General features: G+C 47.2%; 1 protein-coding gene across 2 annotated transcripts; it reads left to right on the forward strand.

Moving 5' to 3' along the window:
* The first annotated feature begins 1,018 nt into the window (after window positions 1-1,018).
* On the forward strand, window positions 1,019-9,603 carry LOC135831068 (uncharacterized). Of its 2 annotated transcripts, none has more exons than XM_065343320.1 (5): window positions 1,019-1,542; window positions 2,151-2,611; window positions 4,662-4,850; window positions 6,072-6,999; window positions 9,031-9,603. In XM_065343320.1, exons 1-4 carry the CDS (start codon window positions 1,281-1,283, stop codon window positions 6,414-6,416), a joined length of 1,257 nt encoding a protein of 418 aa, XP_065199392.1. In that variant the 5' UTR covers window positions 1,019-1,280; the 3' UTR covers window positions 6,417-6,999; window positions 9,031-9,603. The 2 variants fall into 2 exon arrangements, with proteins under 2 accessions (XP_065199392.1, XP_065199393.1); XM_065343321.1 differs by having other exon boundaries at window positions 9,035-9,603.
* The last annotated feature ends 7,824 nt before the right edge of the window (window positions 9,604-17,427 follow it).

The following is a 17,427-nucleotide window of genomic DNA, read 5'->3' on the forward strand; positions in this document are numbered from 1 at the left end:
ACTAATGAATAGAAGAAGTAATGTTTCCCCTTTTCCAGGTTGCTCTCTAGCATGCATGGACACCTTGGTATGGGGATACTCATGTATTTTGTTGTACTTGTGACCACTTGCAAGTTGCAAGTACGAAAAAGGCACAATTTATTTTCCGAACTTCAGGGCTCCATAAGTACAACAAAGTGTATAATTATGTATCCCCCCGGCCCCGTGCCAAAGCATAATAATGAGGATTTTGCGAGCATAATGCGAGAATCCATGAAAGCATAATTCCATGATTTCGCGGGCATAACCCGCTGGAGCCTAGCTGCTGGAAGCGAATTCCACCTGACAGTGTCAGTAGCCAGGTAGCATGACTTCAAGCTGCCTAACCGTTCATGATGTGCAACCATATTCGGTAGGCCATGCTGCCCATACGTCTACTGTACTACAGTTGCTGATCGGATAACGAAATCATTCCATTCATGGTAGGGGCTCCCAGAGGAACCATTACTGTGAGTTTGCAGTATAGTAGCTCTTCATGCATGCTCCCAACGAAGTCCCAAGCCATTTTAGCGGAGGCATGCATCGTGTCATGTAGAGTTATGCATTTATTCGAATGTGTGAGTCTGAACCAAGTGACCAAGTGCATGCAAGGAGTCGTGAAAGCCCACGTGCCACGGGGCCCCTGATCTGAACCAAGGCAAAGCTGAAAGTGGCTCCATGCATGAAGTGTGACTGACCTCTAGCTCTAGCTCTGTTATCATTGTTATGTTGTATGCATGCACTCAGTGCACTGACTGTAAGTAATCTGGTAATATGGCGTAGTGCATTGATTTGTATTTTGTAACTCTAATGACCATGATCATGATGATGACAGCTGCAGTCAGTAGATCTTACAGTCTATACAACTACAAGACTACATGCCACGAAGACCATGAAGACTGCAAGGGTAGACTCTATCTGGCACTCGAATCAAGACTCATACAAAGTCATGTAGATCTACGACTCTTACGAGTCATAACATAAGACTAAGGACAGGTCCAAGCGGAGGGAAAATCAAAACGTCAAAAGAATCTGATACAAGTCAGTTGTAGATCTGCGCATCTTCAGTCAGGACCGGGACAGAAGGCCGAGACGGCGAGAGTGCTTTTACACGCTGGCGCAAGGACCGTGAGGCCTGATTTTCCAACATCATCCCGACAGATGCAAGCCGTAACGTCGTTGTGGTGTGTTGCCAACGGTAGCCTAGCCACGAGTCTCAGTGTGCCACGTCGCGAGACTGGAGGTAGCTACGCAGGCAAAGAATGTTCATGTGGTCAGGTCAGGGAATGAATAGGATTTCGGTTGGCGCTCGTGTCTTTGCAGTTATTGTTATTGGCGTTTGCATCGCAGCCAGTTCTCCACTAAGTCGTTTTCTCTGGTTTTCGGCACACGCGTCCGCACGGGTCAGTGGTAGCACTGGTTCGCTTCGCCGTCCACGTCCGAGCTCGGCAAAGCATGGATCCGTGTCCGAGATATGTGCGGGAGGATCCTGTGTGCATCCTAGCTTATTCGCCGGGGAAGGAGGTACGTAGAGCTATGCACAGTATGGGTTACTACTGCGCAGTCAATGTCATGTACATACAGTAACTGATTGCAGATCTACTCCACTGAAGCTGAAGCCAGTAAAGGGAGTCGTAGCATCTACCATCTGTCCATTCATGAAGGAGATGGAATTCTAGCGTTTGGCCATATGAAAAGGATCAAACTTGAGCTTTTAATTTCTCAGTGGCAAGGGCTATCCGCTGTAGGACATGCAGCCTGAATGATGATGATGATGCAGTTCTACTATTACTCTAACCACTACCGTAAAGGTCCGTAAATAAGTACCTGCCCGAAAGAAATACCCCCTTCATTCTTTTGGCTGTCTGTTGAAGTCAAGTCAAGCCCGATAAACATACTGCCCGAAGTAGGTGCCGGTACGGTGCGCACATGCAGTGTGTAGCATGTATATCTATATGAAAATGACTTCTCCACTACACACAAGTCAGGTCCGAAAGTTAGTTCGTGCCCGAAAGTCAGTACCCGCCCGGAAGTTAGTACGGGTGTGGTCACTAAATTCGAAAGTAAACACGTACTTATTTACGGACTTTTACGGTAGTCCTCATGTGCACTGTTTTCTTTTCTCTGGCTAGATGATGATCGGCAGACTATGGATGTGTCAGCCAGCCCTGGAAGGATCAGCAGCTCGGTCACTGTTATTAAACCCACCGCGGCGGCCAACCAATCGGGGCGCTACCGACTCAGTACTAGCGTGACTAAGCTCAGTCCAAACGTAATGGAATCCATTGAGCGCTTCGTGTTCTTCATCGGCTACCCACGTAGTATGCACACACTAGTGGGGTCCATACTGGACGCCCATCCACATGTTGTCATCTCCAATGAATACAATCTGCTCCTGAATTTCGCGAAGCAGCCCGACATGACCCGGAGACAGATCTTTCAAGCGATTTATGCCCGCTCCCAGCTGGACGTTACCTATGGCAAGCGGTATGATCCCAGGGAACCACAGCCAACAGCGAAGGTCTTGCCAAGAGATTCCTACTCATACTTTATACAGGGACAGTGGCAGGGTAGCTTCAAGGGACACATTAAGGTGAGCACACTGTACTATGCTGGCTATACACGCCGGACAGGCGGAAGCAGTTTTTGATTGGTCCCGCCATACCCTAGTCTTTTCATACAGTTTGTGTATGATATGGAGGGTAGTCACATGACTTTCATACAGTTTGTGTATGATATGGAGGGTAGTCACATGACTTTCATACAGTTTGTGTATGATATGGAGGGTAGTCACATGACCTCCTCAGCAGTAAACACACGTTGGTGGCCAAAAAGTTGGTCCGGCCATGGCCTGACCAACCGGACCAGTTTCGCCGGGCCTGACACGGTATACTCACGCTTGGGTTTCTCTGCGGGTGGTTTTCATTTTGGGATTGTGAAGTCCCTGAGACTACCATGGCAACCAACTCTCTTCTCATTCTCTTGTGCAAACTGGTCAAGTTTCTCTCTCTCTCTTTCTCTCTCTCTCTCCCATTCTCTCTCACTCACTCACTCACTCTCTCACTGCTGCACACTGGCCGGAATAAGATTGCACAAGTGTAAAGAATGCTGCTGCAAAGTTGCACGCTGCTTGACTCATGATGCACATCAGTTGCATGAAGATGCCACCGTGTACTGTCCTGTCCCCAGGGAAAATTGCGATTCCGCGGCCGCGTTTTTTTCCGCGTTTTTTGCGATTTTTTAAAAGACCGCGTTTTCCGCGATTTTCCCGCGTTTTTTGAACTTTTTTGTTGTACTACACGTACACACAGTGCACTGTTCGGTCAGCAACGTCTCATCGTGGCGGCTTTTTACTCAAATATGACGAGTGCTTACACCAGAGACTTGTAACTGATTGATTTCACTACATACTCACTGAAAATTGCCGTACATCAATATTATTCACCGCATATTTATCGCATATTTACCGCAAATTCACCGCAAATTATGCCATATTATGCCGCGTTTTTCCCCGCGTTTTTTGCGATTTTTTTCCGCAATTTTCCCCGGGGACAGACTGTCTGTGCACACTCTGACAGGATTTCTCGAGACCGGCAGAGCCGGTACCTTGCGCATGTGAGCTCAAATTGCCCTTCAAGTGACTCAAAAGCTTCCCATGCGAATCATATTTTTAGAGTTACGGTATGCACAGCGGTTGGAATTATGGACCCATTCAGGTTCCGTGCGTGGTGGCTAGTATCCTTGGGAATTATATAGAGTGTTGGTGGACAAGCCATTGGTTAGGTACTCTCATTGTAAAATCAAAAATTGTTTTCTAAAAAGAAAAAGAAACCTTTCTTTGATTTTACACATGAGAGTGACTAGTAACCAATGGCTTGTCCACCAACTCTTTGCCCTTGGACTGGATCGGTCAACTCGCGTACAATCCACTGACGATGTTGTTCAGAACAACGAAATGTCTGGAAAAGTATGACTATCGTAAATATGTCCATCTTTGTTAATGGCTGGTAGCCCTCATTCATTATTTGTCGACACTATGTCATCCATGAACTGAGAATAATAATAATAATAATAATCATATGCACCACTCTTGGTCTAAAAAGAAAAAAAAGCCTTTTTGATTGTATACGGAGTATTGTCGGAAGTGCCTACACCTCTACAGTGGCACTCAGGTAAAGCGTTGTAATCCATCTACTCTACGATGTACTTGTGTGTGTGTGTGTGTGTGTGTGTGTGTGTGTGTGTGTGTGTGTGTGTGTGTGTGTGTGTGTGTGTGTGTGCGTGTGTGTGTGTGTGTGTGTGTGTGTGCACTAGTACCAAGTATTACCTTCACTGGGGGCAGGGTACCTGCAGTTGGATCCTGGGACGGATACCCTGATGCCGTCAATCCTTTTTCTGCACCTTGTCCTCACCCACTTACTGAGGTGTGGTGAGCCCATAAGTGGGATCATTTCAAGTCCACCCTAGTTTGGGGTTTTCAGGGGGTGTCGGCCGTTGGGCGGTTCAATGACCAATTGAGTCATCTTTCCAAGATTCTTTTTGAGTCTCTCCTCCCTCTCCCGGGGAGACCCACGTGACCAGTTTTGGCAGTGAGCAAGTACAAGTACAAGTGTGCGTGTTTGTGTGTGTGCGCGCGTATGCAGGTTATCGGAGATAAGAAAGGTGGATCAACTAGCCAATTTCTGGCGTATACCAAGTATCATCGTGTACTCTCATCAATGCTGAAAAGAGTTGGTCTTCCTACCCGCGTCATCCACGTCATTAGGAATCCTTTTGACAGCATTTCAACCATATTCCTACGCAAAATGGGTAGCCGCTTCTCCGCCAATAATGTAAGACATCATGTGCAGGCAACTGTGTGTGTGTGTGTGGGGGGGGGGGGGGGGGATGGGGAGATCATGTCTAGGTCAAGCTGCAGTTGCATGGTTACCCTAGCAGACAACATATCCTATTGTTCATTCCCTGTCAGTGAGCAATGGACTCCATGCGTCCATATTGCAAATAAGGTGGAACAAAGCTTTATTGCGAGTCAACTTGAGTTACACGCTTGCACAATAATCAAGCACGACTCCCACTATTCCTAGGTAGTCGCCGAAATCCCACAGCCAGAGCTCAAAGTCTACTGCTAAACTGGCTGCATGGTCGAGAGTCGGAACTCCTGTGGAGGGAGCCCTTTCGCTGTAGCCATCGATCCCTGCTTGCTGTAGTTACCCTGCAGTGACTTGATGGCCCGATGATCTTCACTTTGCACTGCACCAATGTATGAGTTCAGGCTAGAACCACTGTCTAGTACTACATGTATAAGCAGAAATATTCGTCTGGAATTTAATTTCGTCTTTTTCGTCCAAGGAGCTTTGGATTAAATTTAAATGCCGGGCTTATGTCGGTTTGTCCAGCTTTTCAATACGCTCTTATGATCCATGGACGAAATTTACAACCGGACGAACTCTCTTTCTTAGGAGTTGGACGAAATGATTGACCGATGGCTTTTTCTGCCTGTACAGTATAAGAAAAGTCTACTGATGCAAACACAGCTGCAGCTTCCTATGTATAAACCTAAGGTGTAACCGTGACAGGTGAGAGAACACAACAGTAACTGTCGGAGTTCGGCAAGAGGTACGCAGAAGGAAGTAATCGATAGGGTTGTTTCGTAGTTACTCAGAGTTTCTACTACGAAACAGCCCTATCGATTACTTCCTTCTGTGTACCTCTTGCGGAACTCTGGCAGTTACTGTTGTGTTCTCTCACCTGTCACGGCTACACCTTAGGTTTATACAATCATCAGACAACATATGTACTACGCTCTGCCCATTCCGGGCATTTGAGCGCTATTGCAGGTTAAGGCGCACTGCCTCTGTGTAACTATCAGAGTTATTTTTTACGGATTCAACTGCAACCATAGCACTATAGCCCTCAAGGAAAATGTGTGAATACAAGTATAGTACCCGATAGCGCTGGGTACTACGCCACGGGCATAATCAAGTTAAGACAAGCTCTAGCTTCTTGGTTTTAAATACCGGGCCAATTTCCACTTTCTCCCTTCTTTTCTCCAGACTACACCGGTAGAGAACAACGAGAAGCTTGAGTTTTACCTAGTGAGATATCTCAGGCTTGTCGATGCGAATGCAATGTGTCATGGGAGAAAGGACTTTCCACCGATATTGGACATCCATGCAAGAGATCTGAAGAAGCAGCCCCGGGCCGTTCTGCTCCAGCTGTGCCGCTTTCTTGAAATTGAATGCTCTGATGAATACTTGAGCAGCTGTGAGTCTATTATCCATCACAGTGCTTCCAGAACTAGGGAACGTGTTGTCTGGCCTCAGCACCTGAAAGACACAGTGAACAGGAAGATCCAAGAAGTAGCCTTTCTCAGTGGATATTCGTTTGATTCCGAATAGTCCATGGTCAGCCCACCCAACCGTTGTTTCCGGCTGTGAGTACTGTACTGTCAAAGCAGGCATCTAGCTGGCCGCTCCGCAGGCACCGAGCATCAGATGAACTGTACGTCCTGGAGATGCCGTTTCTCTCAAGCATGGATTTTCGGTATCGGCAGCAGTGTGCACGTAAATGTACGCGTGAGACTGTAGAAACTGCACGCATGTATACTGCCGCCGGTCATACACAGCCGCCGCCGGTCATACACAGCCACCGCCGGTCATACACAGCCACCGCCGGTCATACACAGCCGCCGCCGGTCATACACAGCCACCGCCGGTCATACACAGCCACCGCCGGTCATACACAGCCACCGTCGGTCACACACAGCCGCCGCCGGTCATACACAGCCGCCGCCGGTCATACACAGCCACCGCCGGTCATACACAGCCACCGCCGGTCATACACAGCCACCGCCGGTCATACACAGCCGCCGGCGATCACTCTCATGCTGAATTTCCTCGCAATAGCACCCCGTGGTGATCATGCAGCCCTGGGCAGAAGGCCGTAAAAGGGAGAACGAATGGATCGGCCATCGCAGCAATGGTGAGTGATGACCTTGCTCTGCAGTAATAATTTTAAATCATTAAAACATGCACCTTCCTTCGCACTCCTGCAAGAAGGCCACTGATCTGTGGAATACATTGAAGTAATATACAGCTGTAACTACTTCCTCTGGAAACAAAAAAACTCTGTGATATCGATCGACCTGTCAGTCTGGTGAATTCAGCTCTGAGGAATTGAGCGATGGTGACTCCCAGTGAGACTCGTGCGGTGCCAATTTCCTTTGCATGATAGTAAACATACTGGCCAAGGAAGTATGTCCACTCGTTGTCTCGACGTATTTTTTGTTCGACTGAACCACATTGCTTGAGCAACAGTAGCCAGGGGCGTCGGAAGGTCTTCGACATCGGTGCGGCCGCATGAGTAGGTGGGAGTCCGCCCGCCTGCCGCCCCCCCCCCCCCGGGAAATGTTTCAGGGAAATTGGGCCCAATTAGCCCATATTTCATTGCTTCAAAACTCACAAGATGGAATTATTGGTGCATCTCTGGCTGGACCTGCCACACCGGTTCCGACGCCTCTGGTAACTCTTTACTTCGAATGTGAATAAATAACGTCACGAAGTTTATATTTCCGGAGGAAGTATACCTTTTTAACTCCCTCAACTAATGAATAGTGGAGGAAGTATGAGTACTCGTATATGTATGAATGTAAAATTAAGGGTGCGTCCTCTCGGAAAAGTTCGAGAAGTGTTTTTATATCCTCTCTGAATTTCATGAAACTCTCCAGAGCTCTCCAAGCTCTCCGAACTTCAGAGGTGGTTGAGACTTGAGGTTCCTGGGTTTTGGGGTTAGCGCATGCAAACTACCCAAAAAGCCACGTGTTGATCATGAGCGTACGGCATTCCCTCTTCGCATACGCACAGTGCGTACTACATTCGTGTCACTGAAGATTGTGACCTCTTTGGCGCTTCACGTTTGCAAAAGATCTCCGAATTCTTCGAGACCCGTTCCTAAATTATCCCGGTTTCTTCGACTTCCAGGAGAAATTTCTCCGTGAAGCTAGAGAAAATAAGAACGCACCCTCAGAAAGGAGTCAAAGGACACATGAGTACGATAAGAAAGTACAGTAACTGAGCACAAAGGTAAGCACAGCGAAAATGTTCACAGGCTTTGTCCCACAACGACACAGAATGACGACTGTTACAGGACGATGACGTTCGAAGCAGTAGTAGACAGTTACTCATGACTTGTACCCATGTGTCCTTTCTTATTTTTCCATTTAATTTTGGCTCAGTATCCGAGTATACGTATGATATAATTATACTATTCACGATGTACTCAATCTATTCTGATAATTCACGATGTATATACAATTCACGATGTATATACGATTCACGATGTATATACGATTCACAGTGAGAGTTACAAAATATCTTCGTTTCTTCTGCACTAAAACATCTGAATGAAGAGCGGCGCATATTTTATAGTGGTGTAATGAACCATGATTGTTTGCCCGAATACCAATCCAATGAATGAACGAATGATTCTAGTATTCTCCATATAACGGCCATACCCGTTTCGAAACCTTTCAACTTGTACTTTGCAAAACCACCCTTATTCTCCAAAATGTCATAGCGCTGCTCTGGCATTGTTTAGACATTGCTCACTCAGGTGGGATTACCCCCCCCCCCCCTACAGCAGTGCTGAATGTTGGTTTCGAAGAGTTTCGAAGTCTGAAGAAAATGTTGAACGGTCACTGTTTGGGTGACGACCACACCATAGCTTAGTGGTAGAGCATCGCTGGCCATCAGCGAGAGCCCCTAGTTTGAGTCCTGGTGGTGACAGTCCACTTTTTTCTTCAGACTTTTCCCATTTGCACCTTTCCCCCAAACCAATGAGTGCTTCTAGTTAGTGTACACGTATACGCAATGGAGTGAAAAGACGAGAAGATGAGGTTACAACTTACAAGCACAGCATAGCATAGCAAATGGAGAGGAAAGGAAAAGAAGCGAGCTGAGTCAACAAGCAACTTAAAAAATGTGAGTGTTTTCTTTCTCTGTTTTCGAATGCCAGGTAGGATGTGTCACAGTGGTACAGTGCATGTAGGTAGCCTCAGGAGAACTCTCAAATGTCCATTGTTGCCTTGGTGTTGTGGGCAACAACAGACGTGACCCAGCAGAACAATGAATTTAGAAGGAGGACAGGATCAGCAACAGCAATGGCAGCAACGTTATCGGCAGAAGTGGCATCGGATGAGTCAAAAAAGATTAACAAGAACGGCAATGGCATCGCAACCATCAGCAGAGGCAGCATTGGATGTTTCTACACCTTTCATAATTTTACTTGTACATGTATGTTTGAGAAACAACAATTTAACAAGTTTCGGGTGCGACAGGAAAGATATGAACGCAACAAGTAAGGCTAGCTGCGCATTGAACACACACACACACACACACACACCATTTACTTCATTGCATTTTTGAGTATTTATACTGCTACACGTTCATTTGGCTTTGCCAGTACATGAGCCTGACTTGTCTAATACTAGTAATAGTGATCATACTGGTTAGTTTCTTTTCTGCCTCAGTGTATCCATGATCCACCTCAGTCCTGATGACAAAGCCATGAAAGCACCGGCGGAAATATTCGGAGCTATTGCTTGTGAGGAGCCTGAATGGAAGTTAGTTCTTCACGGTCTGATTGTATTCTTGTCTCCGCTCCAGAAAGCAATAATATTGTTGATGTCATTACGTTAGTAGTTATGACAAACAGTCCACCAAGGACCTTAGCTATAATTAGGTAACGAGATAATTACATCATCAATTTACATGTACTTCAAGTACCGGTATATACAGTCAGATAGTGCGACAACAAGGCACAAAACTGACAAGGATATTGAGGACGACCTGACACCTAGCTCCAACACATCTACGAAGCGCAAACCAACAATCTTCCAACTACTACTTACTTGGAAGGCTCAGGTGCGGAAAGTTCCAATGAGGGGAAGGGATGCGCCACGAAGATGTGCACGAGCTATGTCCCTAGGCAAGAAAGAATGTCGAACGTTACGGGATGATGATGACGAGACTAGTAAGACCATTGCCGGGACAAACCGGTCTTGCTAGCTACAACTCGAAAACGCAAGGCAACAGACCACCCAACTTGGGAACTTGTCCATCATCGTTACATCAACATGGAGTTTAGTAGGATATTGGCTTTCAGTTCGTGACAGTTCGTCTTCGCTTGGCTTCCCCTCTTCATGTAAATTACATACCTTCGAGCCTCCCAAGTTGGGTGGTCTGTTGCCTTGCGTTCTTGAGTTGTAATTAGGCTGGTTGTAATTAGGCTGGTTGTAATTAGGCTGGTTTTAACCAGGTTTTTCCAATGCTCTTAGTAGTCATAACTACAGTAGTAACTTATTCAAGTTATTGGTCCTTTTCTCTTTCCATTCTACTACAGTAGGAGCTAATTTACTCCTGCCCATACTAGTATAGTGTGCTGTGTAGTTATCATGAACCTTCCAGGTTGGAAGGCTGATGGATAGCGTTACCGATAAGTGCTCAAGCTCAGTAAAGGAAGATGGACGCCTTGTTGTGGCGAGCTCGTCGAGACCTCTCGGCAAACACGTGAAAGTGGTGGTCATGTCAGATCATTTCGTTACAATAATCGACACAAGTACATGTATGGTGCTTGCTGATTCTCTGTGGTCCTACGCATGAACCAACAAACTGTTAGTATAGTAGTGTTACTGCAAGTGCAACGCCCGCAAACATCGTTGTGTGAGCGAACGTGTATTTAAAGCGGCCATTTCGCCAGGTGTGTGTTTTAACCACCACTTCTCTTCCATGATTCTGCACTGGAGTCCGCACATCGTTCTTCTAGATTAGAAGGAGGAAAGCAGCGGGGCATACGTAAGTTATGCGTTCACTTACAAATACGCGTTGCATGACTTGTACAGTCAACCAACTCCACCAGATCATCTTCAGCAGTCAAACGTGTAGCACAACACTAGCAAGGCGTTCATGTGCTCTCAGTCTCAGACATCCCATGGCATGACAGTGAGCTTGAGCACTGCTAGCGGGATAGCGCTAAACAACTGCCTTCCAACCAGGGAGGTCCATGGTTGTCAGTGATAAAACCAAAGTGGAACTGGGTAGCTCCATCGTCATTGAGACGAGCACAAGCTACATAATTCCAAAGGCTCCACGGAATGCTAGCTCGGGACGATAAGGCCATTGGACATAACAGTCTAACTCTTCTTTTTTAAACTATTTTAATTTTAATAGGGGAACTACCGGTAGTAACCACGCAAAGCAACAAGTCAACCATCCAAGTTAGTTCCAACTTCAAGTCTTGGAAGGCTCACGTTTATCAAAGAATGATAACACTTGAAGGGAAAGCTTTGCGAGGACGAATAGTAACAAACCGGATGCCGATATCCTACAGTACACAAAAATGATCATCATACTTTACTAATTGCAATAACATGTTTAGTATCACACGACGATTGTACAATCTAAGTTACTTTAGCACAACACTGACAAGGAGCATTGAGACATTCCAAGGCATGAATGTGAGCTGCTGGACTGCTCGATAGCGCTAACATTATAACCCGACTGCCTCGCAACCTGGAAGGTTCATGGTTATCATGTCAGTGATAACACAAAACTGAGGGGAAGGGTAAGCGCTATCGAGCCGAACACAAGCTACATGATTGTACATGTACATAATTCCAAGGCTCCGCATCACCACGAACCTCCGTGAGTCCCAGGTTGGAAGGCAGTTGTTTAGCGCTATCGGACAGTGCTCACGCTCACTATCATACCGTAAAATGCTTCAATAATCTTGTCAAATAATTGTGCCCCTTTGACTGTTCCTTAATAATATTAGGGAACAGTCAAAGGGGCACAATTTTTTGACATAATTATACATGTACAGTCTGTGTACAGTCATTGTACCTGTATAACCCAATAGATAAACCTTGTTATAGTTCACACATGTTGTTAGTTTGACAGCATGAAACAAGGTGGAAGACACTGTGTTCGGAAACAGTGACCTTACTACATTGTACAACCATCCCCGGTTGGCAGAGCCCCGGCTGCCCCGTCCGTTGGGACCATTTGGGTGTTGAACCCGGTTCTGACCCTCATTATGCTAGGGGAGTTTTAGACTTCTCCTTACGTCAGTCGTGTATTCTTTGATCGCTCCTGGGTGTCGTCCTGATAGTCTAGTCATGTAGCTACTGTAACTAAGTCTGTAACCTGAATTGTTTTTCTTAAATCTTTAGTTTTTCTTGTAGTACAGTGTCTACACTGTAGTTGGTGGACTCGAGTCTCACGCCGCGGCATCTTGTGCCCCACTCACTGCACTGGTGATGCATTACTCAGTAATGAGTTACCAGGTTACTACGGCCTAGGCTTAGGTCACGTTTAATTGTGGGTGTTGTTGCTCTCCGGCTCCGGGTTGCCCTTGACTCACGTCTTCGCTATTTGACAAGAGGCATTGGCAGTAGGGTAGGGACTTCAATTGAAAAACCAAATTCGCGAGTTTCGCATAAAACGCTAGTTTTTCTAAACCGGGAAGATGTGAGAAACAACCTGTGAAAATTTGAACCCAAAATTCCAAGGCAATCTAGAGTTATAGTCGATTGAAGATCGGAAAACGGGGGAGAAAGTCACAGAAGTAAATGCAAGTATGTATGTGAGCCGTGTGGTTTCCGTCCAGCACTGCACTATCTGGTGCATACATGGCGATACAGGATGTGTGCATGCATGCAGTGTGCACGCATGCCGTGCGCGCCTGCTTGCACAAGTCACCGGCACGTTTTCACCGTCACTGCTTCTACAGTGTGCGCGCAGTTCACTTGATTTTTTTCGTCTACCACCAGGAAATCGCCGTGGGCTGGTTTCTGTGATCATCTTCCTTCTACTGCGATAAAGCGCGAGCCTCAATGTTCTAGAATCCTCTTGGTTTAGGCTAATTCGAGGCCGCTGAACACGAAAATCGGGTGTTCCTCGCGGGGCCAAGTACGGATCTGGTCGAAATTAGTACTTCGAAGTGCATCCGCGCCAAGCGCGGAGGCATTATTTTTGGAAGCATGGCATGTGTGGCACCATTGGAAAGGTAATGACCTCAGCTACCTAAAAATAGCATCGACAAGGCCGAAAAGGCCGCGGGAGAAGATACTCGGGCCTCGAACTGCATCTCGAACTGCAGTCACGAGGCGCCCATTCACTTTGTACAGGCGAGCTGTGACTGCACTTTTCGCTTTTCTGTGACCGGAACTGAACTCCCTAAGTAGGGTCCGGCGGATTCTGCCGGCAGAAAAATTGGCAGAATTCGGTACTTTTCTGGTAAGTTTCATGCATGTTTGGTATGTGGATCAAAAATGGAACAGAATTCGAGGAATTGCCCGCCATAAGGTTTGTATGGTTCTGCCAATTTCACTGCTTTTCGAGCAGAATCCGCCGGTCGACACACCGGTCCCTAATTGGCAGACACACAATGTGACACATCATGGCCTGCAGCCCTACCCCACATCATCACATGTCACACTACAGTACTGTCAGTAGTGACAACATGGTAGACACATTGTAATTGTGTGTACTATAGTGACAGCTTGTAACTCCAACTCCTTTGTTGCCATATGCTCTGTCAAGGCTCCGGCTTTCGGCTGTCACTGGTGGTTATGTCAGTTCAGTCTTCACAAGCTTCCTAGACTAGACCTGAACCAGAGCCTTCGCAGCTCGCACCTGCCGCGACTCACGAGACTATCTAAGACCAGTGAATCATGGTGAATAGGGGGGTGGGGGGGGGGGAGTGATTATCACACACATCATACATTGTACAGTATCACGTGCGCTGAACTACATGTACATGTACATGTAACGGGGCTGTTAAGTGTGACGTCACGGCCCCTTCGATACGCATAGCAACGGAGAGCACTGGGGACAAACAAAAGACTAAGTCGCGTCCTCTGGATGGAACCAGTTGTCAAAGGCAACAGCATCTAAATGACTGGAGAGAGAGAGCAGTTTTTCTTTGCTTTTTCTTCAAGCGATTGTTGTCGCTCTTTACTCCTTGTTCTTTCCTCTACAAATCTCCTGTAGTCGTCGAGGGCCTTCATAATGGCTGTGAAATTGGCTGCCCACTGTAAAACTCCGTGTTTGAGAGTCCTTTGAAGATTCTTCCCGTCCTGATGGATCAAAGTACGAGCGCTCCCTGTGGATTCGATTATAATAATTATTATGTAGGTGAGTTGTTAAAGAAATCAGTGTCTTCTTTCTGTCTCTGCCCTCACGCTGGCACAATAATACTTGGTCCGACTTATTAAAATGTGCGTTTCGCTTCGAACGTCAGCCAAACAAATTCAAATAATCTCAGGACGGAACAAACTTTCCAGCTACCTAACACTATCCTTCAGTTGTCGATTTGTGCTGTTGAAGAAGAAATGACTCCAACCCCAAAGGAGGCAGCGCCTCAGGATCCTAGTCGACTCGAGAATTTTGCGTGCAAATTTTGCCGTCAGAGGACTCCTGTTGCTTCTTGCGCAACACAGAGAAGGCCTGGTGCTGAAATCAACACCCCACTGCGATGGGGAATTGTCACGGAGTACCAGAAACTCCTGGGCGATCGTTCTCGAGTGCTTCCTGGCGGATTGAAATCGCTGCAGTCGCTGTTTCCTTGGAAGAATCAAGTAAGTTCAGCAAACGCGGCATCCAGAAACTCGTGCAGAAAGCACCTGCATCGCTCCGTCCAGTTTGTGCTGATCTCTCTCGCATTCGTTCACGATGTGGCGGCCGACGAATCAAGATCACAGAAGAGATCGTCAAGAAGTTGATCGATGTAAACAACCGCCCTTGAGGTCGACTTTCAGGCGACAACCTGGCTGGAAAACTGAAGCGCAGAAAGGGTGAATACGGTGCGTGAATGGTGCGGAGTCCTCGCCGACTCCTCGGAGCCGCGATCGCGATCGATGCGTCACAAGATCGCCAGTCTCCGGGGCCAGTGGATTCGTGAAACAGGCAGGCCGGGGAGAGCACGCATGGTCTGATGCAGCTGACTGTGTGACAGTCATGTCGACACAGATCAGTCAGTACTAGTTCTAAGCGCGCGGCACACGGTGATGAGAAGTGATTTTTTTCTGCGTGGTGGTTTACTTGTTCGCCTCATTTGAAAGTCTCGTGGGAGCGTCAGGCGAAAAAACCTACAGCCACCATTCTGGCAGTCGTACTGCACGAGGAGGAGGCGAAGTCGGCCGTCTAAATCGTGCCTATGGAGTGAAAAAATCAAGGAAGCGCAGTGTAGCTTGGAGGAGATGAAAAAAATGTCGACGTTTTGCAGGTTGACGCACTTGAAGAAGCGCCCTGAGACACCAGCAGAGATGGTAACTAGAAGGTCAGGCCAAGAAACGACACAGTAGTTATCTATCTATCGTCTCTTGGTCGATTTTTTAGTACAGGTGCTCCTTTGGACATAGGCTTGAGTTTTGAAGCGAAGCGCACATTTTAATAAGTCGGACCAAGTATCAGCCTCTATATCCATGACAGCTCGCACCTCCCGTAAACTGCATGACTTAGATATATTCTCGCCCTCCGTGGTGATTGAAGACCCATGGAAGAAGTTATTATGTTCAGAATGATGTCCTGAGAATATATTAAAATAAAATAATTCTAGGAAATTGTTACAGGGTATTTTGGAAGGATGGAGAGAGAGAGAGAGAGAGAGAGAGCAGTGAAGTGTTTGTCTCACTGTAATTACTCCAGATTATTGAATGGTGTATGATCTACTCGATATTTTCCCCAATGGGTTTTCCTGATTTGCGGGATCTCTTCTTTTGCTGTTTGCGTGTTTACAGGAAGTGACTGTCTGGTGTATCTGCACCACATCCTGGGGACATGAAGTCAGAGGCAGGGTCGTCCAGTGATGCAACACTGCCGTTCTATGTGCAACGTCACCGCTAATTCCCCCGGCGAAAACACAAAAAGACAAACACGTCAAGAGACTACAGTATTGACCGTTCTGGTAATGAATCGCGACTGCTCGGACAGTCGATAATCAAAACACAGAGCACCAGCATGATGTTTTGATATTGGGAACCACACACCAGCTCAATTCTCAAGCCCAAAAATTGATGAATACAAAACACAGAGCGACGCAACAAGAGATCATCCGGCAACCAAACCAACCTGGGTCAATGTGTAGCGACCTGACTCACTGAGTATTACGTCATTCTACAAACGCATGCGCAAGAAATAAAATCATTCTCTTTGGTCACAACTTCTTCGTTGTCCGGTTGGCCAAAGTAGCCGTCGTCTAGGGCCCGACGTAAAACCCTAAATTGGTGACCCCTGACGCTGCGCTCTTCGGAGTTTTGAGCATGCCATCCCTGAGCTCGGCCCGCCGCAGTTTCCTGCTCGCCTCAACTCTCGGGATTCCCGTCAATCGCCGGCTGTTGACGTAAAACTTGAGCCTCACCACCACTCGTCACTGGATCCGCCTCGGAGCTGCTGTGGCCCCTGCCACCCTCCCCGGCCCACCTGGATACCCCGCTATCCTGCCACGGCATTGTCCAGTCGTCCGTATTCGTCCATATTCGTCCTGGCCTCAAGCTGGAAATTGGCCACCTCCACCCGTCGTACCAGCTCACTCACTGTGCACGCACGCAGGCACACGCCCGGCACCGGACCCCATGGAGCTGCGCTCGCCTCCATCCGTCCCTGCCTCAGTCGGCACGCCTCGCCCCAGTGCAGCGCTCCTGCTGGTATCCCGCCAAGTCTGCAACATGCAGCCGCCTCTGACATGATAATACTCCTCTGTCACGCGTACATTTCCTTTCTTTCTGCCTCTGACACGATAACACTCCTCTGTCACGCGTACATTTCCTCTTTTCTTTCTTTCTGCCTCTGACATGCTCTCCACCTCTGTCACGTTAACACACCTCTGACATGTTAACCCGCCTCTGTCATGCATCTCTCTCATTTCCGCTTTCTGCATTTTTGATTTTGTTTCGGCCTTTGTTGCCACGTCACAAACAAATTTCATACACGCAGCGCTCTCGCTTGTACATATGTATCATATTCTTATAGTTTTGCCTTTCCGCCTTGTACATGCTGCGCTTTCCTTTCTCTTTTCTTTCTTGTTTCTTGTTTATCGTGCTTCGCTCCTCCCGACCTCACCACTGGCGGGGGAGTACTGTAGCGACCTGACTCACTGAGTATTACGTCATTCTACAAACGCATGCGCAAGAAATAAAATCATTCTCTTTGGTCACAACTTCTTCGTTGTCCGGTTGGCCAAAGTAGCCGTCGTCTAGGGCCCGACGTAAAACCCTAAAAATGCACTGAATAGTCTTGAAATACGCAGGCCACACAAAGCAGTGCAAGCACATACTGTTACAAGGTACATGCGTTGCAGAACAAAGTGTCACCAAAGATACACAGGGCTATAGCTGCACACTCATGCATGTGC

The sequence above is a fragment of the Sycon ciliatum genome, chromosome 1 (genome assembly GCF_964019385.1).
Source record: "Sycon ciliatum chromosome 1, ocSycCili1.1, whole genome shotgun sequence".
NCBI classification, from domain to species: Eukaryota; Metazoa; Porifera; class Calcarea; order Leucosolenida; family Sycettidae; genus Sycon; species Sycon ciliatum.

Coding starts and splice junctions, on each gene's coding strand:
- LOC135831068 (XM_065343320.1), top strand. CDS start 1,281: ATGTTCATGTGGTCAGGTCAGGGAATGAATAGGATTTCGGTTGGCGCT. Junction 1,543..2,150: donor CTTATTCGCCGGGGAAGGAG/GTACGTAGAGCT, acceptor TTCTCTGGCTAG/ATGATGATCGGCAGACTATG. Junction 4,851..6,071: donor GCCGCTTCTCCGCCAATAAT/GTAAGACATCAT, acceptor TCTTTTCTCCAG/ACTACACCGGTAGAGAACAA.